The sequence below is a fragment of the Petromyzon marinus genome, chromosome 50, assembly GCF_048934315.1.
Source record: "Petromyzon marinus isolate PM22_M1 ecotype Great Lakes invasive population chromosome 50, UKy_Petmar_22M1.pri1.0, whole genome shotgun sequence".
In the NCBI taxonomy this organism is placed as follows: domain Eukaryota; kingdom Metazoa; phylum Chordata; class Hyperoartia; order Petromyzontiformes; family Petromyzontidae; genus Petromyzon; species Petromyzon marinus.
Genome location: NC_133716.1, coordinates 2221083 through 2245507, shown reverse-complemented (window position 1 = coordinate 2245507; position 24425 = coordinate 2221083). Strand labels below are relative to the sequence as shown.

The 24425-nt window shown below is 44.7% G+C and overlaps 1 protein-coding gene across 2 annotated transcripts; it reads right to left on the bottom strand.

The window, feature by feature from the left end:
* Window positions 1-4367: 4367 nt before the first annotated feature.
* Window positions 4368-23698, bottom strand: LOC116953255 (uncharacterized). Of its 2 annotated transcripts, none has more exons than XM_032973301.2 (12): window positions 23582-23698; window positions 19407-19505; window positions 18806-18910; window positions 17497-17533; window positions 13977-14697; window positions 12773-12908; window positions 11231-11261; window positions 10087-10234; window positions 8624-8717; window positions 8116-8249; window positions 6970-7065; window positions 4368-6550 (listed from the first exon to the last, which is right to left on the bottom strand). In XM_032973301.2, exons 1-12 carry the CDS (start codon window positions 23598-23600, stop codon window positions 5024-5026), a joined length of 3147 nt encoding a protein of 1048 aa, XP_032829192.2. In that variant the 5' UTR covers window positions 23601-23698; the 3' UTR covers window positions 4368-5023. The 2 variants fall into 2 exon arrangements, with proteins under 2 accessions (XP_032829192.2, XP_075930863.1); XM_076074748.1 differs by lacking the exon at window positions 23582-23698 and adding an exon at window positions 22885-23522.
* Window positions 23699-24425: the final 727 nt, after the last annotated feature.

The window sequence follows — 24425 nt, the reverse complement described above, 5'->3', positions numbered from 1 at the left end:
TGCTGTTTCCATCTCTTCTTTAACATTCCATGCGCAACACGCAGCTAGTTTGTCACTGCATTGTTTGGTAGTTGGGGGTTAAATGTGTTTTAAGTAATTACTGGAACGTGGCACAGGACTGCGGGTAACTTGCTGTTCGGAGTTGATGGCAGGATCTTTTGCCGAATATAACGCTGAAACGTTGAAGTGGAGCAGTCACACAGTGGCTCAGTGCATTGGACCGTGAAATTGGGAATCCAAGTTCGATTAATGGCCATCGCGAACGTCGGTGATTTTTTTGCTTAAATGGGGCATTGAGGCAGTGCTCATATCCTGTGAACAGCTCTTTAGTCCGTGATGGAAATTCCCAATTCCTCTGGGTGGGGGCGAATCGATCCATAGGACAACCAACTGTCCACTTCCCCACAGTGGTACTCATTTTATTGACCCGGTATCATAGTCCGCAAACTTGACCAGTGTGAAAAATTTCACGTAAATAATTCAATTGGAATCTCCAAAGCAACCATTACCCCCTGACTGCACAAACTTAGCACGACCCTCCTGAAAAAGTGAACTCAGTGGGGGCTTACTCTTTAGTTCTTACGGTAAAGTCACGTCGGTATAAAATAAAATAATAAATCAAATCACAACGTTTCAGAAGCAACACAAGCTTCCGTCATCAGGTGGGACAGCCACAACAAGAAACAAATTGCTGTAGTGGGCAAAATGTTTGTGACGAGAGATTATATAAGGTAAGAGGGGGGGAGGAGAGATGGAGAGGGTGGGGGGAGTTCTGCCAACTGTGGAGCTCTGCCAACTGTGGAGCTCTGCCAACTGTGGAGCTCTGCCAACTGTGGAGCTCTGCCAACTGCGGAGCTCTGCCAACTGCGGAGTTAACACTGCTGGTGCGACACAATGCCGGAGCTGGGCAATGAGCGGGCCTAGGGGGGGGGGGGGGGGTAAGAAGGCTGAAGAAAATGGAGATGCGGGTATGAAAGCAAAATTAATTGCGTTAGTTTGCTTTTATACCAGTTTCTTCAGCCTTCTACCCCCCGCCCCCCATGCCATTGTCGCACCAGCAGCGTTAACCGCACAGTTGGCAGAGCTCCATAGTTGGCAGAGATCCACTCCACACCCCCCCTCTTACCTTATATAATCTCGTCACAAAGCAGCTCTTTTGCCCACTACAGCAATTTGTTTCTCGCTGTGGCTGTCCCACCTGATGACGGAAGCTTTTGTTGCTTCCGAAATGTGATTTATTTTATTTTATACCTACGTGACTTTACCGAAAGAACTAAAGAGTATGGATCATTGCAGTCACGGAAACTTAGTGGGGCTTTCCTGGGTAAACACGTGTAGTAGTAATACAAAACATCAACAACATTTTGAGGACAAGCATACTTTGAGAAGCGTGGTCCACTGGTTGAATAGTGCCCAGGAGAGTTTGCACTTCTGACAATTGAGTGTTTTGTGGAAGGATTGTGACGCCATGTGCATTATCGACGTGCCTTGGGAGCGTTATAAAAGAAAAGCTTTTTCATGGAAGCGTTTCACCAAAATTGGCACGGCACTTTTTTAAAAATTAAAATTCAAAGCGCCCCTTACCCGTTCACAGGGGGCTATGCAGGGAAAATTGGAAGTAGTTTAACAACCAAGGAAAGTGAGAAAAGTTTTAAACGGATGTATTTTTAGTCGAGATTTGAACATTTGCGGTGTCTTGGAAGTCCTGACCTCAAAGGGCAACGAGTTAGAGTTGAGGTGCCGCAATTGCAAAGGCGCCTTCACCCCCATGTGTGAAGCCGAGACCGTGGGACAGTGAGCAATGCACAATCCGAGGACCGGAATGATCTTGATGGAATATTCGTGGCTGTCGGTCATGAATAGGGAGGTGCAAGTCCACTCAAGGCCTTGAATACCAGCGAGAGAAACTTAAAATCAACACGGGGACAGACGGGGCCAGTGAAGGGACAGGAGCACAGGTGTGATGTGATAAAGGGTGTCTGTACCAGTTCTTAACTTGGCAGCCACATTTTTAACATACTGCAGCCTGTTTAGGAACTTGCTCGGGGTTCCAAAAAGCAGGGCATTTCAGTAGTCAAGCCAGGAAAAACAAATGCGTGGATGTCTTTCAGTGTCTTCAATGTTAAGGATGTGATGGAGCCGGGGTATTTCTTCTGTGAAAAAAAAGGTTCTCACGGTTGTTGACATGGGACTGAAAGGATAAATCTAGATTTTAAGTTTTCGTGACTGCAGGGATCCATACCTATATAGCCTCTTGTTACAGCAGCCCTTTTGCCTGCTTCAGCAATTGTTTCTTGCGGTGGTTGTCCCACCTGATGACAGACGCTTGTGTTGCGCCTAAAACGTCGTGATTTAATTTTAAACCTACGTGGCTTTACCGAAAGAACCAAAGAGTATGAAAGGATAAAGTTTGGTCGGACACCAAGACTGTTGACCTCATGTGTTTCATAGATATTCCAACCATTAATAACCAAGAGGATTGATTTGGATATCTGATGGAGTGCACCGATTCAAATAAGCTTTTATAATTTTATACCTAAATGATTGTATTCACTTGGAAATAATAGAAATGGGGATGATGCCATGGCACAATGGTCAACACTCTTGACTTGTAACCTCGGTGTTAACGGTTTGATCTTCCAGTGCAAGTTGAAACGAAGGTGCGAGTTTCTGAAATCCCTTCCACCACCTCTGTCCAGCCAGCAGTAAACATGGGTACAGCAGTCGATCGGCAGCTTGCGTGTGGCAGAGTAAAGTGTTAGTACTCGCACCTCTTCAAATTCGTCTGGCCAGAGGATGAAATGGCCAAATAACTTTTAAGAGGCCCTCCAGAATTCACTCAAGTGAAGGCCCCTCTGCCAGCAATGGAATGAGGTACCTTGTAAGTGTAGTGTCATAGCGCCGGCTGGTGGACAGCAGCGGCAACTGGTGGACGGAGAGTACTGTGTGTGCAGAGGAGAGGAACTGGGGTAAGGGTCACGGAGGACCCCATCTGGAGGCTCCTGGAACCTGCTAGCAGGTTCGAGAATGGAGGCGCGGTCAGGGCGGAGCCATGCCGTGCTGGTAGTATAAAAGGAGCTGAGAGCGGGAGCTAAGGGCTGCCGGTTCTGAGGAGTGGACTCGTCTCGTCATAGCCGTCGTCTCACCGCCTTTGTCACTGCCGTCTTCACTAGATATTGGGTGGCTGGAAGTTGTTGGCTATCTCACTCAGCGCCGTCAGTGTTTGACGGTTAGGGTTGTGTACGGGCTCGGCTAAGTAACTGTGGAGAGTGTGTGGACGAGACCGTGAAAGGTGTTAATAAGGTGCCTCCGAGAAACTCTGTCTCTGAATCGTTGACACTACATAAGTACAACGGAAAACACATCATCTGTGGTTCAATTGCTAAATAACATCACTTTAATTCTACGCAACTTTCAATACTGTACTTGCATGTGATCCTGGCTTGACCAGGGCAAGCCAGGATCACATGCACAGATTTTTGCATTTTGTAAAGAGCTGCTATATCTGATTATTCCGTTACTCAACCAGTTATCAGTTCGAATGACTAATCACATAACAGTGTAGTTTGGGATGGGGGGGAGAATCTCACTTCTGTTCCCACCCATGTTGTTAGATGGGACGTTATGGGTGGGGCTAGATTACTTCTGCATCATCAGCTACATCCAGGGGCGAAGCCACAGGGGGGGCTGGGGGGGGGGCTGAGCCCCCCCTGAAACTTTGGGAAAGTCGGTAATCGGGATAACCGGATATCCAGCTGCTGGAAAATGCTGACTGCCACTTTGTGCTGCCCTGCAGGCTGCTTGAGCGGCAGCCTTTCGAACGTATCAAACTTATTAGCCACATCAGCGGCTCCGACCTATTAATAAACTCCGCGTTCAAATCCCAAAAAATTTGTTTTATGCATTTGTGGCGCCCATTGGAAAACATACACTGGATATCTCAGAATATTGAAGTCAGCCCCCCCAAAGTCAAAATCCTGGCTCCGCTCCTGGCTACATCACGCTGGGCATGGCTTGCAGGGGGTTTCCTACCTTCAGAAGACAGGATACAAAGGTAACTTTTCAAATGACCAAAAAAAGTAGACAATAAAAAAATTAATCGATTAATCAACTGCCTCTGAATTACAATGTACTGCAAATAAAAACTGTCACCGACAGCAATTCTTGAGGCTTATCCCCACCAAATATATACATAAATATAGAAGTCTCAAAGTAATGAAAGTTATTTTAAACCATAAACAACTAAAATCAGGAGAGGCAATTTAACACATAAGAAACATGAATGCAGTTCGGCACCCACCAACTACTGTTTGACAAGTGAACTTGCTTTATATCCCACAAATAAGTATAAAATGCAACACTACAAATAATGCATCCAAGATTTTATTAAGTGGTGGGGCTCATCATATACCTACTATAACCCAGGAATGTCCTTAACGCTCATGACGTCACTCCACACCCACCAGCCCCCCCCCTCATTAATAATCATAAGGTGACGTCCTCCAAATGGACCCCCCCCCCCTCTCCATTAATAATAATTAGCGGCTGACGTCACTCCACATGGGGGGCCGAGGCGCCTCCTCCCCCCTCCTCAGCGTCAACTCACAACCCTCACTACAAAAGCAGAATCCTCACGTCACGCGATCTCCGTAACGCTGTTGAGACATCAAAGTAAAAAGGTCATGATGAATTTGGGATTATAACCTTAAAATGGAATAGGTCTGTCACCACGCCCTTACAAATTGCACACGAATCTGATGCAATGAATATCACATCGCGGTCTGATTTCCGCTTGCAAATTTGAGATTTACTGCAATACACCCGTCCTTGGACGGGCAAAAGGCTAGTATGACAAGAATTGGCTTTTACTTGAGAAAAACGGTCCTGAATTAGAATGTCAAGAAATATCACTAAAAATAAAATCAATACAAATAATACCTACTTGCTATTGTAAATTGACACTGGTTTAACTCTTAGCGCTTACACAAAGGGGCACACCGCACGTCACTGTTGCCTCCAAATTCTACACGGCCTTCCGCTTGCCTCGCTTGCATCGACCCCGTGCCCCGCGGCCCCTGACCGACGCGGGCAATGCTTCCCCTTCCCTTCTTGCCGGGTGAAGAATGCCCTCCATCACCACAACCTCAGGCAGCGCCATTGCCGTGCTCCTCTCGTCCTGCTTCGACGACTCTGCTTCGAGCGGCGTTTCCGAGCCCACAACTTCATCGGCCTCCTCACAAGCCATGGCTTCCGCAGCCGGCTTGCTTGCATGTTCCTCCTGGCTCGCTGTATTCAACATCTTGCCGGCTTCAGCCATTTCTCCAGCAGCCTCTTCGGATGGCAGAATGGTTTCCTCAAACACCCCGATTGTCTTAACCAATGGCTTCTTCACTGCTTCTTTCTTCACTGCCGGTAGGAACTTAGTAACCACCACCTTGCTTACTCTAACTGCCTGTTTAATCGCCTTAACCCTAACACTTTTTACTGCATTTCCTGCAGGCCGTTTGGCACTTGTTTTTGCAGCTGTTCCTGCTTTTCCGGCTCCTCCAGCCACCCTGGTGACTCCTTTAACCGGTTTTCTGGCCGCTGCTTTGATAGTAGGTGGTGGCAGTGCATCCCTTGGCGTCTGAGTGCACGGAGCGGGTGCAGTGGTTGTGGTAGCATCCGCTGCTACAGGGGGGCATTTTAATGGCTTTTCGCTTCCATTACCGCTCATATCGGTGGGGACCACGCTCGCTGGCAGGGCAGCATCTCCATCATATTCTATTATGATGACATCGTCGTCGGCTTCGTTCTTCGACTCTTTCTCCCCATTATCGCCCATGCTCTGCTTGTCGCCGAATGATGCGTCGTGATCGTCAGCCAACGCGTCAACTTCCAAGTAAGTGTCATCGTCCAGGCTATCGGGGTCGCCTTCTTCTGGAGCCTCATCTTCCTCGCACACCTCAAAAGCCTCATCTTCCTCACACATCTCAAGAAGCTGCTCTTCATCTTGGAGCAGAAAATCACTCTCCTTGGCCTTCAGGAGAAGCCCTTCCTCTACCACAAAGCATTCATTCTTCAAAGCCTCTTCATTCTCTGCCTCATCTGGCTCAACAACCTCATATTGCTCCTCCTCTGCCTTTTCCAGCTCAAGCTCTGCATTATTCCTTTTGTCTTCTTCCCGTTTGCTAAGATCCTCTCCGACTTGAAGGGTTGTCCTCTTTGATCCTGAGCTCTGCTTCGTATTGCTGGTCTTGACATCGATGTCTTCAGCCGGGAACTTGTCTTTTGCTTTCTCTGTGGCCAAAACATTTGCCTTCTTCACCACTACCTTCCCAGTCTGTACAACCTTGGCTCTGGGTTTTAATGTCCCCTTGGAAATTTGCCCCTTCGTAGCGCTGGCTTCCGTGCCGCTCGTTTTGAGGACGGTCTTCTTCAAGGTGGCGTTTTTCTCCACGGTGGTATTGTCAACAGTGGTCTTGTCATCTGCAGTCGTAATCTTTTTTACTTTCTCTTCAGACGTTGAAGAGGAGCTCTCCCCTGCTGAAGTCTCCTCTTTTTGGAATTTCTTTTCACAGAGACAGAATACAACCGGAAACACAAGAGGGAAAACAAATCTATAACGCAATTACAATTTAGGATGATCATTTCTACGGAATGTTGTTCCTTGTGGCATTAAAAGGACCTGAGAATGAGGTCTGAGATGTTAGTTCCATTTGGAAATGTTATCTTTTCATGACATGATGCCAACAGCACAATTTAAATTGTATTCACAAAACACCAGATGTTTTACTGCATAGTGGTCCATTAATTTTGCTTCGGGTTGACAAATGGTCCCCAGGGGGTCATAAAGATCATAGCAGCAACAATGTTAATGACAAAACACAAACATTGCTAGCATACTAATTACAAGCAACGACCCTTTTATGCAAATAACACAAAATAGCATTTATACAATGGGTATCCTCAACACAAATAGATACCTACCTCATTCAAGGTTTTGAGTATTTTAAAGTTGCATTGATTGTGCAGGATACTCTTGAAAATTATGAGGACACTGTTCTTCCGATCATTACTGAAGGCCTAGAAAAACAGACAACAGAAATATACGTTTCGATTTAAAGCTTTCGTGACTGCAGGGATTCATCTTCTTGGTTCTTTCGGTAAAGTCACCTCGAAGGGAAATAATAAAATAATAAAAATAAAACACAATAAAATATAATGGTGTATTTTTATTATTTTATTATTTCCCTTCTACGTGACTTTACCGAAAGAAACATAATAAAAATATTATGTTGTATTTTTATTATTTTATTATTTCCCTTCTACGTGACTTTACCGAAAGAACCAAGAAGAGAAATATACGTGTTCGAGGACCTGGGTTTTCAATTTCATTTTTGAGAGTGTTATCGATATTAGCATGTTAAAAAAAATTACAGTATGAAAAAAAAATATTTGCAACACACATTAAAATGTTTAACAACAATAATAATAATACAAGTCCAGCCCTGTGTGTGCGCATTTTTGGATCTGTTGAACCATGCAGCGACTGATGAGGCCCTATCGCTTTGGTGCCCAACATTGGCTGGTTCTTGATCAATCAAGACGAGCACAGCGGTGCCGCTTCCACATTCGCGCGTGCCAATCAGTTCAAAAGTCAGTAAAAACGGAACTTGATTCGATTCTAGGTTCTATGACTTTTGCGATGGAGAATCAATTCTAAAAAGGCTACCGAACAAAACAATCCATTCACAATTCTTAGTTCTTTCGGTAAAGTCACGTTGAAGGGAAACAACAAAATAATAAAATATATATAAAACAATAAAAATTCTCACGACGTTTCGACCATAACACATGAAGACGACCGTTTGTGTTATGGTCGAAACGTCGTGAGAATTTTTATTGTTTTATATATATTTTATTATTTTGTTGTTTCCCTTCAACGTGACTTTACCGAAAGAACTAAGAATATGAATTACTGCAGTCACGAAAGCTTTAAATCAAAATTTAATCCATTCACAACTCTTAAGGGAGCGCAAAACAAGAACGTTTGCATCTGCAGAAAAATGGACAGCACGGTTCGCTACGTACGGTATGAAAGAAATTCAACAGACATAAAGGGAATGACCGTACCTTTCTATTAAATTGATGTTCTTCAGAATCCATGTGTTTCCTAATTACCCATGTAACGTTAAATATATTGGTATTACAGGCGTAGCAGCGAACAACCTCCATGGATTCCATGCTGTCGTCCAATATCGCGTCGTCTGTGGACACACGTAAGCAAGCAGTCCCAACTTGGTCCTTGAGACATTGGCACAAAAATGGCTCATCGGCATCACCTATATGACGCTTTATCCGTGCAAATTGTATACCACAATCGCTGAGGACCCATAGGCAAGTGGGTAGGCAACAGCCAGGCAGTGAGCCGGTGCCAACAATTTGCCTAAACTGTGCAGTCCTCTACATCTTACGATGTTTCCAATCAACCAGTGAGCATTTATTCATTTCGAGCGTGTGTTTATACAAGTCAATATCTTTAATTTCAGAGGTCATTCAAAAACAACCCAAATTATAAACAAGGTACAGTAAAATCCACTCATGTAATTAAGGACACACCAACATTACACTGACTACGAACCTCCGTTGGCTTTGCTGGGCACGACTTTGTCCGAGTGGTCACTTAACATCTGATTTGAAGCCTTACGTTTCTGGTATCGCAGCTCGATGAACTCCTGAGAAAACAGTGGTGGAAATGACGGTTGCTGCGTTATGATACAATACGAATGTCAGTGTGTAACGCGCGTGACGTCACTCCACGTCGACCAGCCCCCCCTCATTATAATCATGAACAGGTTAGTCCTCCACATGGACCCGCCCTCCATTAATAATCATGAGGATGTGACATCCTCCAAATGGACACCCCCCCCTTCTAGTAATAATTAGCGGGTGATGTCACTCCACATGGGAGGGCGAGGCGCCTCCTCCCCCCTCCTCAGCGTCAACATATAACCCTCACTACAAAGGCAGAACCCTCACGTCACGTGATCTCCGTAACGCTATTGAGACATAGAAGTAAAAGGACGTCATGATGATAACCTTTAAATGCAATAAGTCTGTCACCATGGCTTTACAAATTGCACACGAATTGATGCAATGAATATCAGGTCGCGGTCGGCTTTTCGTTTGCAAGTTTCAGATTTACTGCAATACACCCGTCCTTGGACGGGCAAAAGGCTAGCATATTTTTTTTTTACCGAGTTATTGGCTGGTCTGATATTGTAAGAGGTGGGGGGCGACCTCTTTTGACTAAGAGTTTGATTCATGAAATCCACAGATGAAGACTGAACTTTAATTCGACAGGTTGTCGTCAACTCAGCCAGTGGTTCCCAACCTTTGGTCCGTGGACCACTGGTGGCCCACAAGGCCGCAGAAAGACTTGTCGCAGATTGTACGATTTATATATATATTTTATTTGAAAGTCTACGGTTTGGTGCATGGCGGTTCGTAAACATGTTTTGAGGGTCCACAATGCTTCTGTTGGGCCCAGAGAGATTACGATCCACTAAAGTCTAAATTATTTGCGGCTGAGATAAGCATAGGCGGTACTCATCTCCTGTTAATGGTCCTGAGCCAGCGGCAGAAATTCTACATTCCTGTGGGGGGAGGCAAATCTATCCATAGCATAACCACTGAACAAAGTGGTAGTAAGTTTATGGAACCCCAGAGCGATGATGGGCCAAGTCAATCCCTAACCAGGATTTTAACTCGCAACCTTCTGATTGTGAGAGGCTCGCTCTACCGCTGAGTTATCAGGCCGGACCACTGGACTAGACCAGTGGTCGGCTTCCAAAATAATAGGAGCCATTTTATTTCGAAATCGGTAAAAAAAATACCTCAATATTTCAAGAGCCACAGTGCATGTAGCGAACACGAGACGGTGGTCCTTTGATAAATAACGTCACGAAGCGATCCTTAAAAGAGCCACAAGCGGCTTTGGGTGCCGCAGGTTTCCAACCCCCGGACTAGACGAAGACTCTACTAAAGAATGCCAATGACATTAACACTGTTTTGAGTGCACCCGGAGGGAGCTCCGTGCCTCACATTAATGGTCTTGGAGATGTGGGGGTCATCCAGGTAACCCTCTTGAAGGTGCCTCAGAGACTCCATGTGAAACTTGCTCTGCATGTGCAGCTCCATCTCGCTGTCGTATTTTGTGCGGAAGCGACACAGCGGGCACGAGAACTGAGCACTGCCAGAAGGTGCACAAATGCGAGGAATCGCAGCAGGGGAGACACAGACACACATGACAACAGTTAAGCCAATGGCACCACACATGGCATGACTGTCATTTTAAGCCACCTATTTATTATTAAATTTAATGGTATGATTATTTCTTCAGTCAGGCCTTTATTTATTCAATAAAAGCTTTTGATCCGTGAGCCATTCAGCCACAAAAGTATTATTTGATAACACCTGAGGTGGCAGATAATTAAAATATTCTTTAAGCGTTTTATCTCAACATCAGTGTGGTAGCTCTTTATGAGAAATGTTCAAGTATGGTACCATAGTACGTTTTAACAGAGGGTGTTGTTGAGAAAAAAAGCGCAATGCAAAATGTCCACACAATCTCGATGACAATAGGTTTGTTGTCTGGAACACACCAGTACATAAAGGAAAAGAAGAAAAAAACGCTTGGCTAGCTGAGGAGGTGGGGGTGATGTGTGGTGGAGGGGTTGATTGGGCTGAGGTGGAGGGGTGGAGCTGATGACCTCAGAGACACTGGGCTGTAGGAGAGAGGAGTACGGACATGACAACCAGTTTGGGGTGTAGGTTGTGAGAAGGGGGGGGGTTATGACGTCACGAGACGCATAACATTCAATATTAAACTAAATGACTGAAAACTTTGACCTAACATACTAAATCATTCAAATTTCTTAAACATAAATACTAAATGATTAAACGTACATATTCGCCATCCTTTTGCGGTGCTCGTAATATTATATTTGCGGCATTTCATTGATGACCGTTAAATACCTCGTTTGTTAGTTATGCAATAAACCTGAAGGATTATGTATTTGTTCTCTGAAATAATGATGTTTGCCTTTGTTTTGCTGCTGCCGTGCTTGTCAACATAGATGTCTCTTGTAAAATAGCCGGGCAATTGGCTAAACGGGATCATCCGTGGCTCTGTACAGTCACCCTGTATAAAAGACGAACACCTGAAGCAGCTTTAAAATACACTCACCTATGTGCAGGAAGTCTGACCTTTTTCGTTTCTGCAAAGCAAGATGCACATATTTGTTAGTTGGAGGTATGATCTTCAAGGCTTGGGAAAAAAGCCTACACCCAAACAGTTGTGATGGTGCACACAGCATGTCTGACCCAGAAACTTGGTGGATTACTTAGGAGACAGATCCTAGAAAGCAAAGATACCTGACATGCTGCTACTATTGTGGGGTTTAAAGTTGTGCTGCGGCATGAGGATTTTATCATGACCCAGCAGTAAACGCATTTGCCACTTGTTGCTGAGGTTCGTGGCCGGAATCGGGTTAATACTGCAGATGTATTCACCAGAAATGTACACCATCTCCTTTACAGTGGCCATTAAAGGATCCCGGTGACATCATTCAAAATGGCATCATGGTCCAAATTAGAAAAAAATACCCACAAATGAATCAATAGGCAACCCACACAGCGAGCATGGCCCCCTACTGGCAGACTAATGCCCGCTTGCAGGCCGGTGCTGGTACACTTTGTCTCATAGGGACAGCTGCCAATGGGGGTACCCTTCCATTGCTTGAGATCAGATGCAAAGCACTTTGAATTGCTGAGGCATTTAAACACGATATAAATGGCAATTTTGTTGCTATTCCTAATCACTTGGAGGCGCAAAAACACCAACAAAGAAATTGGCTTCATACATCATGGGACCTCCTTTGCCAGTATCAAAATATGAGAATAAGTTTTCCCCTTTTTTCTGGCAACAAAGCAGATGTTAAGATGTTAAAACACCAAACTGAAACCTTTTACAAGGAATAATGTCTGCATTAACCACACTTGTGGTCAGAATGCAAACAAAAACACTCAGATAATATATGCATCGTCTTTGAAACTGATTGGTCCACACGAGACAGCTTTCTTTGGAGCCTCGCCACAAGGCGTCCTCTGGTCTAACAGCATTTCAGACGAGACTCCAAAGAAAGCTGTCTCTGGTGTGGACCAATCAGTTTCAAGGACAATGCATATATTATCAGAGTATGTTTTTTGTTTGGTTTCTCACCACAAGTATTGTGGTTAATGCAGACATGATTCCTTGTAAAAGGTTTCAGTTCGGTGTTTTAACATCTTAACACCTGTTTTATTGCCGGCAAAAAGGGGAAAACCTAGTTTGGCTTCATACTCATGAATGGAAATCTCTAGCCTCAGTGGGGATTTACATTTTATCAACAAATTATATTGCAATTGTACTAAATAACTAATACTGTGACATCACCTTGTATCAGACAACGACCCCAAAATACGCTATCAAAGAACTACATTTGAAGTATATTTAATACACTTCTGTAAAACATTAACATAAAACCTTTAACATGAGCTGAAGTGTTTATTCTGGTAATAAAAACTAATTTAATCCTCAGATTAAATATGCACCCTTATAACGGTGACATCACATCTCACAAAACTCTGGTCCTTGTACAATGGCTCCCAATCCAATCACAAATCAATTTCAAGATTGCACGTAACATCTTCACGAACCTCCATGGGCTCGCTCCATCCAAACTCTTACCGGGCTCGCCGATACCGCCCGACTCCTCATTGCTGGCTTTCTTGCCAGATGGTCCCGGAGAAGGTGACAACTTCCTCTTAATTGCGCCCGTCGCTTCGCTGGTGGCCGCTGGCTTGTCCGTCACCCTCAACTTCTCCTACGCCCGTGCATAAACGTGTCCATCAAACATCCACACGAGCGCGCGTGCGCACTCAAGGACACCACCACTCCTGCCCCTCCCCCCCCCCCTCCGGCATCTCTCATCCATGTATCTTCACAACTCTTGCTGAACCGTGCAATTCGTTACAATTCGCAGAGCGACATTATCTGGCCAGAATGTAAAATCAGGTGGGCGTGGGAGACAGCATGTGGTCACAAGCAACGAGCAATTGTTGGCGGCAGGGTGGCGCGGTGGTAACGCTTGTGCCTCACAGCAAGAAGGGCGTGGATTTCATTTTCATTTCTGACTCGGGCACCTTTCTACGCAGAGTTTCCGACGAGCACGGTTGGCTACGTACTGTGCGAAAAGTTCAAACATATCTACGAACATTATACCCCTGTTCTGCATGGGTTTCTGCTACATTCTCTGTTTTCCTCCCATAGATAAAAAAAAACACATGCAATTTGACTGGAATTGGCCAACACATTCCAATCTTGAAAAAGTACCTGAAAATTACTCAATTGCGATTACACAGCTACATTGCCCCCTTCTACTGCGAAAACTTACCAGGACCCTCCTAAAAAGTACTCTTGAGACTCAGTGAGGCTTTCCTGGGTAAACAAGCAATCCTCCTGGACATGTGTCAAAAAGAGCTTCATAGCTTATCGGATTCCTCCAGTCGAAATAAAGATTTGGATTCTGACAAGCGTAATAGCCGTGACGTTTAAATCCAACATTGTGCAGACGATCTGCAAACCACATTACATTACCTTCTCACATTTTCCATATTTCTCCACATCTACTTGAACGGCAGACAATGAAATAGGTTCATACATGAAAAAAATGGCAATTACTGATATGAGAGAACTATTATGTGGAGTATTGCCTAGTGGAACCTAATAATTCATATGAAATTAAAACAGGCATATCTAGCCTTTGTGGAAGGGAAACGGTTAATTGACCTCACTGAAGAAACGGTATGACATCCTCCCCAATTAGGGGATGTGAGTGACCATTCAAAGGAGCTCGACGACAGGGTTAAGGAGTTGGGGGGCTTCTACTTACAGAGCCCGTGCCAGCTCCTGCTGAGCCTGTCGGCTTTTGAGGCTTCTGACTTGTGCTGGGCGCGCCACCGGCACCGGCGCCACCGCCGCTGCCACCGCTGCCGCCACCGCCGCTTTCGCCTCGGCCGCCAGCCTTCTTCTTCCGTGAAGTGGTCAGCCCCAACAAGGGCACCACCTTCTTCTCCCTGAAATCCGCGGCGACCCTCCAGGCCGGCGTGCCCCCACGCCCACGGTCCCTGCGATCCGTGGAGTCTCTGCCAGCCCTATCAAAGGGCCTGCCCCTCTGGCCTGGTTTGGTACCGTAGCCACGGAAGCCCGACCCGTAGGGTGCTCCCCCGTGGTCTGTCGGCTGGCGGCCCTCACGGCTGTTGAAGCCTGGCCTGCCAACCTGCCCGTGAAAGTTACGGGAGGTGCGGCCACGACCATAAAAGCCTCGCATATCTGCGGGTGCCTTGAATGCAGCATGTTCTGCGTAACCTCTGTTGCCGTGCTTATTGGACATGATGCCAGGCTCGGAAAACTCCTTCCCGCTGCCCCAGCGATCATCATAGCCACCTCCATAGCCCTGGGGGCCGTGTTGTTGGCCCCTGGGGGGCTCATTGTAGTCATAGCGATCAGGGCCTCCTGCCAATCCACCCGGACGACTGAAGGGCTCGTTGTAGCCTACGCTCTGTTTGGAGCCCGTGGGTGGTGCGGAGTTATACGACTCGCGATAGTTGTACCTGGAAATCACAAGTCGTGTCACACAGAAACATGTACGAATGAAGAGGGGGCGGGTGGATGGAGACCGGAGCAGTGTGATGATCTATGCTCCGTGTCCTGCACCTCTCTGGGGGCTGCTCAAACCTCATGGAGCCTGCGAGTGCTGCACACACCCAGTCAGAGTGCAATGGAGCAGCGCTTGCATTTGGCTCTGCAACTTTCACACTTATAAAAAAGAAATCCTTAATTTCACGATTTCATGTCACAGGAACTGCAATATCCTGGGAGCCCTAACAAACTCAATAAGCTCAAGAATGACTCATTAGTACATAGCTATCACTGAAAATGGAACCTTCTACAATTCAAGTCAACTAAGAAATGTGTAATTTATATGTTCTAAAGGAACTCTAAATAAGCCAAAACTATGAAGAAAAATTCAATTAGTGGGAAAAGTGTGTTTTGTACGAGCTTGGATGGCTGCTTAATGAAAAGTAGCTTCCAATTTTCAGACATGGGATATGACACCGGCATACATGGACTGGCCCAGGGGTATGCGGAAACCCAGTAAACAACTCTTGTGAAGGAGTCAAGCTAAAGGATCTTTAACATCTACTTCATCGTAGATGGTGGGCTTTGGTAAAGAGACGCCAAAATAACCAGACAGCTGCAGGAATCAATCCATGCAAACTTGACTCTGGGTTCGGCGCTCATCACTGGCTTATTCAGCTGCCAGTTCACATCACGGTGAACTCCTTGAAGTAATGTTTGCATTGCAAATGCATTGAATCTTCACGGGAGAATTGCGGTAAGACGGCCCAACGGGGGAACCGTCAACACATGGGAGTGAAACATGGTGCAACCTACAGCCCACGGGCCACAACGGGGCCCACGGCGTGGGTTTGACTGGCCCCTGAGCACCAGGGGTACGAGGACACTCGGTGGGCAACTCGATGGTCTGTCCACCGTGAACAGGCCACCGTGATGTCACATCCGCTAACGTGGCCTGCAACAGGGAGCACGTAGATGTCTTGCTATCGGCTGCTCCAAGCGAGCCGTATGCGGAACCAGTTTTTACGCATTCGTCATGGGGCGCTCTGCAGTTCCATTTTTGCGGAACGCTTCGAGTGAAGTGGGGACATCACCGTCTGTGGTTACCTGCAGCTGTGGCTAAAAGTTGTCAAGCTGTACGCTTGCCAGCAGGGAAAGAGGCCACTATCACGTGTTCTGTCTGCCGCACGCATTGACGAACGTGCACACACACACAGCTGCAGGCAACAGATGCCGGGTTCATTCAGTACAGCCCCGCACAGGGCCGCACATGAACAACGGATTGATTCGTAGCGGAGCCGAAAGGCCAAATCACCCAGAATGTACCAGACCCAACGATGTCTCAGAAGCAGGCTTGAGCCGGGACATTTCTTGGATGAGTGACCTCCATACACAACAGGCTATGTGGTAGACAGCAGAGAGAAAAAAATCTGAAGTGGTTTTGTACTTGAGCCTCCACCAACTCACACTGACTAGCATGGTAATGTATGTTAAAATATCTCCACAATACGCACGGTGCAGGAAGGCCTTCGTCCAACAGCAGATTTGAAAGCGGATGTACCTGTACATAGCGCCTTCCTCATAAGGGTACATTTCCCATTTAATGCAGGACTTGATAACCGGCATCAGTAGGATCTATTACTGGTAGAGACTTGGTATACTAACTTTGCCAGAGTTCTGATGACAAATGTTTCACTGCAGGCTACCATGGCACGTCTTCTTCAAGAGGTCTAACATGATTAGCAAAGTCTGTGACATCCCAATGCTGTCTTCTGTGAAAATCAAGGTGGTATTATCTTCACAAAAACGTGAACTTTTACCTACAAACTGACACTGAGTGTAGGGCTAAGGGAGATTTATAAATCACACTTAATATGTAATATTTAACAATATCTAGTTTACTTACAAAGAAACAAATGTGTTATTTACTGTGAGATTAAGTGTAAAGATTTTATATTGCCACAATGTAGAGCCGTAGTAGAGTGTCTCACAATCAGAGGTTTGAGAGTTCAAATCTTGATTGGGGATCGACTAAGCCCATCATCCCTCCAATATATATAAAGTGGGTACCACTTTGTGAGAAAGTCGATTTTGGTTGTCCTCGAGTTATACTTGCTCCCACCACAGGAATGTGGAATTTTCACCACCGGCTCAGGGCTGCTAACAGGCGATGAGCGCCACGTCAATGCTCATTCGAGAAGTAAAGCCCTTCAACTTTTGATCGTGTTTCTTTAAGACATGCACAGAATAAAATGTAATGACCCGTGACACCCCAAAACACTGGACGTATTCTAGATGTGCCGCTTTCACTGAAACTTTATGGTTTGATAAAAAAAAAATCGAAGGTGTTTTTCAATAACGTTCACATTGTGAGCATTACGAGCCAATATTGTCTGGAAATCTAAGCAGGAGCGAGGTCGAATCTCAACAATGATACTCGTGGGTGTAATTGTTTTGTGAGCCACCCCTACTACCGCTAAAAAAATGTGCTCCACTGATTTCAGCATAGAAGTACAACAAGCTCGACAAAAGAATTGAGCAATGTTTGAGTACCATGTGTTAGATATGGTCTGCAGTGCGATTTGACCATTTAAATGCATTTGTTAATGTAATAATGGAAAAGAAAACATTCTACCGTAGAAAGGGATGGCAACGATGAAACAGGATAGCTATGGTCTGCAGTATTTTCCTAAAGAGGCATTCTGGCGAAATTTCAATAAAATGTCATGTTAGTATAAAGCTTCCGGTGATAGGGATGGTCAAGGACTTACCCACTTTTGGCGGATCGCTCATGAGCATACCCTTGACCTAAATGAGATGCGGAAGGAAAACAGACTGCTTTAATGCAATGTAACAATCAACCAACATAAATATTGGAACCCTAACAACGCATTGTGCAAATGGTTCTAGGGACAAGCACACAAATGTGCTTACTTGAAACCATGTTTCAACATGCATCGTGAAGAGTTTTGTTGTGCCACTCATCAACGTAAAACATTGTAAATGTATATATACATATATACATATGCAGACATCAGAAAACTATCAATTGTCTTCATGAAGTTAACATGCAGAATATCACCGACTAAAACTCAGTAGAGTTCAATGGAAATTAAAGTCTTGAACCAAGTAACAGCAACTGGGAATTATGACCCAATTTGATTCTATTACATGTTTTACGTTAGCAATTTTGTGGTCAAACAAATCTAAAAATAATATGAGTAATGAAGTACAAATATACTCACATGGTACAACTATACTAATGTCATGTGCGACAGCAAAATATATTTTCATATCAAAGGTGTTACTTAAACATTACTGCATAAGCATAATCGAGATCACAATGTCAAGGTTGCATATACAACAATTTCACATCACATGGTTATCCTCACCAGGTACCATGCGCCATTCACTGAAATCAGAATACAGAAAACCAACATGACTCGATTCCTTCCACCCCTATAAATCATTGCCAACATCACAGCATTATCCAGCAGCTCTGGGCAGAAAACAAACCCATCACATAAACACGATCAGACACTGGGCTGTACACCGCACCCTGTGTGCAGATACTCATACACAATTAAAAACACATTTCCCCCATTTTATCCCAATTGTGCTCTCGGTGTCAAACCATTAAAGTATCTTTTCGGATCTCTGTCACAACAGAGCAACCCCTTAATACTGGACAATGGTCCACAGAAGCAGATTTCACAGAGATACCTGCGAGGTCTCTTTCAGTGATCCCTGGTCCACACACAGAACAGGGTAACGTGTGCCCACTCGCTCTGCATGAGAGGGAACTTTGTCACAATCAAACCGTTATTTTTTATTCTCAGAGCTGGAATTTATGGAAATTAAGTGCAGAACCAAATTGAGTCCGATGGGTTTTTTGTGCAATCACTGACAACTGGGCTGAGACCATCCAGTCGGTACACTTGAGGAGCCAGTTTCATCACAGACAGCTGCCTGGATTTGAACCCAGCCTGTCAGCAGTGCCAGCTCAACGCTCTGACCCCCGAGCTGCTTGGCCACCTCTCTCACACACACGTAACCACAAACATAAATGCATCATCGCACCTTGATCAGTAACTGGATTGTCCTTTATCATCGTTATTATTGTGGCCAGAAGATTGGCAGCTGTTTTGTACGTCTCTCTTTCCCCTTCAGCGGGTCGCATGTCGCCTGAACAGGGAATCAGAAAGGGAAATCATTAGCATCAATAAGCAGACAGAGATATGAAGTAAATTATCAGGGTAATAATTGGCCTTGAGTTTTTTTATGTTTTTGTACTGAGTATTCTTTACTGTGGGACGATGCCATGGTGTAATGGTGAGCACACCGGACTTTCAATCCAGAGGTCACAGTTCAATTACATCTCCCGGCACGGCATTTGAAACAATGGGAACATTTCTTAATCTGTCTACCCAGCAGTATAAATGGGACCACCGCAGTTATGAGATTGGTAGGTCAAACGTAGTGGGGTAAAGCAGGGGGGTAATCCCAGCCCTCAAGATGTTCGGCCGGCATGGAAGTGTTGGTAAATATCCCCTCTAGAAATCCCTCCCGTGGAGGTCCTTCCACCAGCAGTTGTGTGATAAATCAATTGCGGGGTTGCACCTTTACCTGGTACCCTTTGCAATAAGGCCACCTGACTACAGCCGAACATATACATCCATACCTTGGAATGATCGGTGTCCGGACCCCGAGCTTCCTCGGCCGTGCTTGTCGTAATCATCACGGCCCGAATGGTAGAACTCGCGACCTGACCTGCCTGAGCCTGAGAAGAGTTGAAAAGATTATAAGGAAGGTAGAGAACAATTCCTGCATGGAAATGCGAAGGTGTAAAAACCGAGTTACATTATTAACTGAATAAAAAACTTATTGGATTGTGCTTTTTAATCGACATTCACAAAGGACCTATGTGACATTATGCAACATGAGGATGTTACAAGCTGGGATAGTTATATAAAATACAAGGTTTGATATGCAAACATTTAATGAGCGAATACACAAATACATTTAGCCTCATCACTTCCAGTGATTACATCCAGTAATTTGATTATTTTCAAATAAAATGTTCCTATTTTGAGGTCTGGGTGTGAGAATAATAAATATATCAAACTTGTTCTAAAATCATAGACTTTGACACAAGAATACCAAAGGAAACATTTACAAAAAATGTTCGCATAGAAATACATTTTAAAACCAAAATTTTACAAAGCAAGCCCGCAGTTTATGAAATAACCTGCTGGTCAGCAGTTTAATCTGCCCAATATTTCAATGTCAGCATTCCATTCTGTTGGTTCACCATATTTATGTTATCTTGGGACTGTTGTTCCGCCATGTTAAGCGAAGACAAGGTTGTCTACATTGTCATGCCAAGTTCGAACTGTCCGATTGAATTATCTCTGTGGATTCCAGTTAGAACAAAATATCTTTTTCTTAATACAAGTTTTGTTGTTTTAGGGTTAGATCGCGTAAATATAAATGTGTCGTTAAACCCGCCACCAACCGACACAGCCGATTAGTAAGGTTTGTCACGTAAACAGAACATGCTAATTTAGGTCTAATCCCTCCCCCCCCCAAAAAAAAAACCTGTATTATGGATAATATTGGTCGCGAAAGCCTATGTGTTAAACTGAAATATATTTTAGTAGCGTCAAATTCCAGCCAGTCTCTCCAAGATACATAAACTGTTAAAATACTTAAAACAGAAAATTCATATGTTTTTCCAACAATTAACTACATTTAAACTTGCAGTCCGCATCTTATACAATGCATCCAACTTGTATGTGTTCAAGTTTTTTTTCAGTGTAAAGTAAAATTAAACAAAAAAAAACACGAACTATAAAACACAATACATCTAAATATATGAATAAGATGCTCTCTCCTCTCTGGATTACTTAGAAAAGCTCTAGCAATATAAACAATGCAATCGCTTAAGCTTTGTACACACCATGGACACAGCGGAATCGAGACAGATTCAGCACCGCACGACTCCCTTTTTCCTCATTCTCATATTTCAGCTACAACTCTCCAACTGGTCGCTTCAATAACAGCCGCAGCATAAACTATCACGTCTAGACCAATGACACTCAACTAAACACCACTCTAACCATCGTCCAAGGCCTACTCAACCTTGTGGATTGTATTTTAACTTACCACACTGGCTTTGGCCAAATCACTGCTTATTAAACCACAAAAACTCCAGTATTAGCTGGTAAAATAAAAACTATTTTTTATAAAACTATTTATATTTTACCAGGTACTGAGAAACGGTGGGCCTTACCTAATAAAAATAAAAAAAATGGATTATACTCTTTGGTTCTTTCGGTAGTCACGTAGGTAAAAATAAAATAGATTAGTTTCAATATACCTGTACAGTACGGTATATGGACATTCATATGGATGACCTTCACAATCAAACAAAACCATTGAAAGTGGAATTACGTAAAGTCTCAGGGCAATGTCTTTTGGGTGCTTGTTTAAAACCCAAAAAGGCCGAACGCACAATTAAAACGAGCGCTTAATTAACTGACTGAAAAAGGGCGCAAAGAGGAGAGAAATTCATTCTTGAGTCCATAATACAATCAGATTGTACAATCTCAGTACTCAGAGATTGTAAATATTGTGGATTTGCTCTCCAACACACCGGTGTGCTGTACTTGTAACGAATTGGCACGTTCCGTTTACGAGACAAACCAGGCGTGGTTCGTCCAGTAGAGGCGTTGGACCGCCACCCCACCAAGCAACTGGAGATGAGAACAAATTTTCGAATAAAAAATACTTTTCTAAAAAAAAAAATGTTGCTTATTTTTTGTAATATATATTTTTTTCTTTTTTAACGTGAATTCCCTAATGAAGATACTATTTTAAGTTGTTCATATTAGGAAGCGCTGCGATTAGCTTCACATTTTCCGCCACGCCGTTTGATGCCCATTCAGGGCGGTCAAAAAGTCGCCCGATGGCTGTAATGACGATGTCACAACGCGAAGTGGCACTCTGCAAATACAGCAGGTCACAGCCTACACGCTCTAGGCTTTTGGCAGTGTTAAAGGGGTTTATCTTCTTTGGTTCTTTCGGTAAAGTCACGTAGAATGAGAATAAAATAACAAAATAAAATAACAATAAAATTCTCACGACGTTTCGGCCACAACACAAGTGGCCTTCTTCAGGTGAAAGGAACAAACCTGTCGGGACGACAGAGCTACAATGAACGTTGTTAAGATTCGTAGCGTCTTTTAAGCTGGTTTAGAGAAGTGAGGCACCTTGACAAAGGGGTTTACATATCAAACAGGAGAATTTAGCATTGAAATAGCTGAGGGATTAACTTGTGACTGGTCACAGAAATGGCTATGTTAAAGTCAAAGCCTACACATCCACAGAGGCACCTAGTACAAATCAAACAGGCGAATTTAGCATTTAAATAGCAGTGAGTAGCTTGTTCCTTTCACCTGAAGAAGGCCACTAGTGTTGTGGCCGAAACGTCGTGAGAATTTGATTGTGTTATTTTATTTTATTATTTTATTCTCATTCTACGTGACTTTACCGAAAGACCCAAAGATGAATCCTTGCAGTCACGAAAGCTTTAAATCGAAATTTAAAGGGGTTTGTGTAGTGTGAACTTGAGGGTCATGGGGGGCAGCATTTGAGAGTTGTGTTGTTTCATATTGTGTATAAATGCCTACCGACAGTTATATCACTTTCACGGCAAGGCCAATAACATGACGAGGTTTTTTCTGAATTAGATCACCAAATTTTCAGGTCACTTACAACAGCACACATGGTGGAAATGTCACCAGCCGCCACTGTGACAAACCTTACCAAATGGTTGTGTCGGGTTTAACGACACATATCGACGCATTTATATAACCCCCAAAAAACTCTGTATTATGGATGACATTGTTCGCGAAAGCCTACTACTACGTTGTTAAACTGACATTCTTGGGTTACAAAGAGGCGGCCTCGATTGCCCCCTTGAGGGATCGCGTAGCTGCTGCTGCAGCTATCATCACCATCCTCGAATCTCACCCAGAACCGGACGAACGCTGCTGGCGAACGGAGTGGAAACAACTACAGCAACAGCAGCAGCAACAACAACGACAACGACGGGGATGTCCAGAATACTGTGAAGACCTCACTCCCGAGACACCCACCCGCACAGCGCACACCACACACGGGCCTCCTCTACGAAGACGCTGGCGGCCGAACCATCGACTGCATCCGAAAATCAACAAGCCGAGACCACACGCACAATGCAATTCGTGGGTTGAGGTGGGAGGGTGAGGGCGGGAGGTTCAGGCCTTCATCCAGCAGTGGATCGCATGCCTGGCAACCCCTTATCAGTGCCGACCTTATTACAGACCCAATTCAGACCTTACTTGGTCACCCCCGTGCCCTTTATACATCGCAACGTTCATCCTACAAAAGTCCCACCACAAAGGGAGAAACGCAAACGAATATAACAACACGTTTTGGTCGCCCGCATTGCAACGGCTGTGCGTCGTATGGAGCTGAAAACTCAATCTCCCTGTACAAGCGCACGACTAAACCTTACGGGTTGGCAGCTATATGAATGGTTTGGTGGGGGGGGGGGATGTTAGGGCTTCATCCAGCAGTAGATTGAGACCACGGCTGTGGATGCGGCCTTCTCCATCCCATGCGAAGGCCATTTTGAGCGCGCAGGCCGATGAGGAAGCGACACGCAGATTAAGAATAATTGTAATTGCTTTAAAATACCCCCTCGGTACGACGCTGTAAATCGGACGGTTTTTTTAGACGGGTCTGTAATTAAAACACAAAAAAACGACGGCAATCCCAAACGCGCTCGAGTATCTTCGTTGTAAATTTTACCTGCGAAAGAGTGATCCATGCTCACGGGTACCGTGGTGGTGAACCGGCTCGATGACGTCACCGCCGTCGATGGCGCGATGACATCATCGCGTCAGAAGATGCGGTGTGCGCGTTGACGTCGCGGCGCTCGTCGCGCAAAGACGCTGCTGGTGACGTCACGCGTCTGCGAAAAGCGCGGGAAATTTTGAGAGGAAAGCAATTCGTGACCCCGAACAAAATTGCACGGATAATAAATTACCGTGAATCTGAGGCGCCGGGCCAAACTAGGTGTCAAAATGTCAATTCCACTGCTGGATGACGACTCTTCGCCTACGCGTCTTGATGTTTGTTTAGATTATTTGTCAGCTATAAAAATTCCCACACGATAAGCCTTCTTTCGTTGAGCTCTCCTTTGTGGCAAAGTCGATTGTGAAAAAGAAGCTTCTAGCTCACTGGGCCTTAGGGGCCGTCCATAAATGACGTCACGCACCTGGGGGGGGTCAGATATTTGTGACGATGTGTGACGACGGGGGGGGGGTGGTTGAGAAATGTGACGTCACATCAAAATGCGCAACTTTAAATAAATATAGACAACACGTTCTACTTAATTAAATATACTTTTTAATAAATGTTTTCTCCTACAACATCAGAGTGCAGCGCCACATTAAATACGCACTACAATGGCAATAGTTTAAAGCGATTTGAAGCATGTTTTATTTTTTTAAAGGGGGGGGGCAGAGCTTTGTGACGTCATATTTGAGGGGGGGCATCTGACTTTTTGTGACGCCGTGTGACTAGGGGGGGGGTCAAAAATCCTCCAAAATCGCGTGACGTCATTCATTTATGGACGGCCCCTTAAACAAAC

What these genes read in the sequence shown, in the direction of transcription:
- LOC116953255 (XM_032973301.2), bottom strand. An exon ending in CAATCCAGTTACTGATCAAG is followed by an intron (nt 17,534 to 18,805) that starts GTGCGATGATGC and finishes CATCTCATTTAG; the next exon opens with GTCAAGGGTATGCTCATGAG. An exon ending in GTCAGACTTCCTGCACATAG is followed by an intron (nt 10,235 to 11,230) that starts GTGAGTGTATTT and finishes ACCTTCTGGCAG; the next exon opens with TGCTCAGTTCTCGTGCCCGC.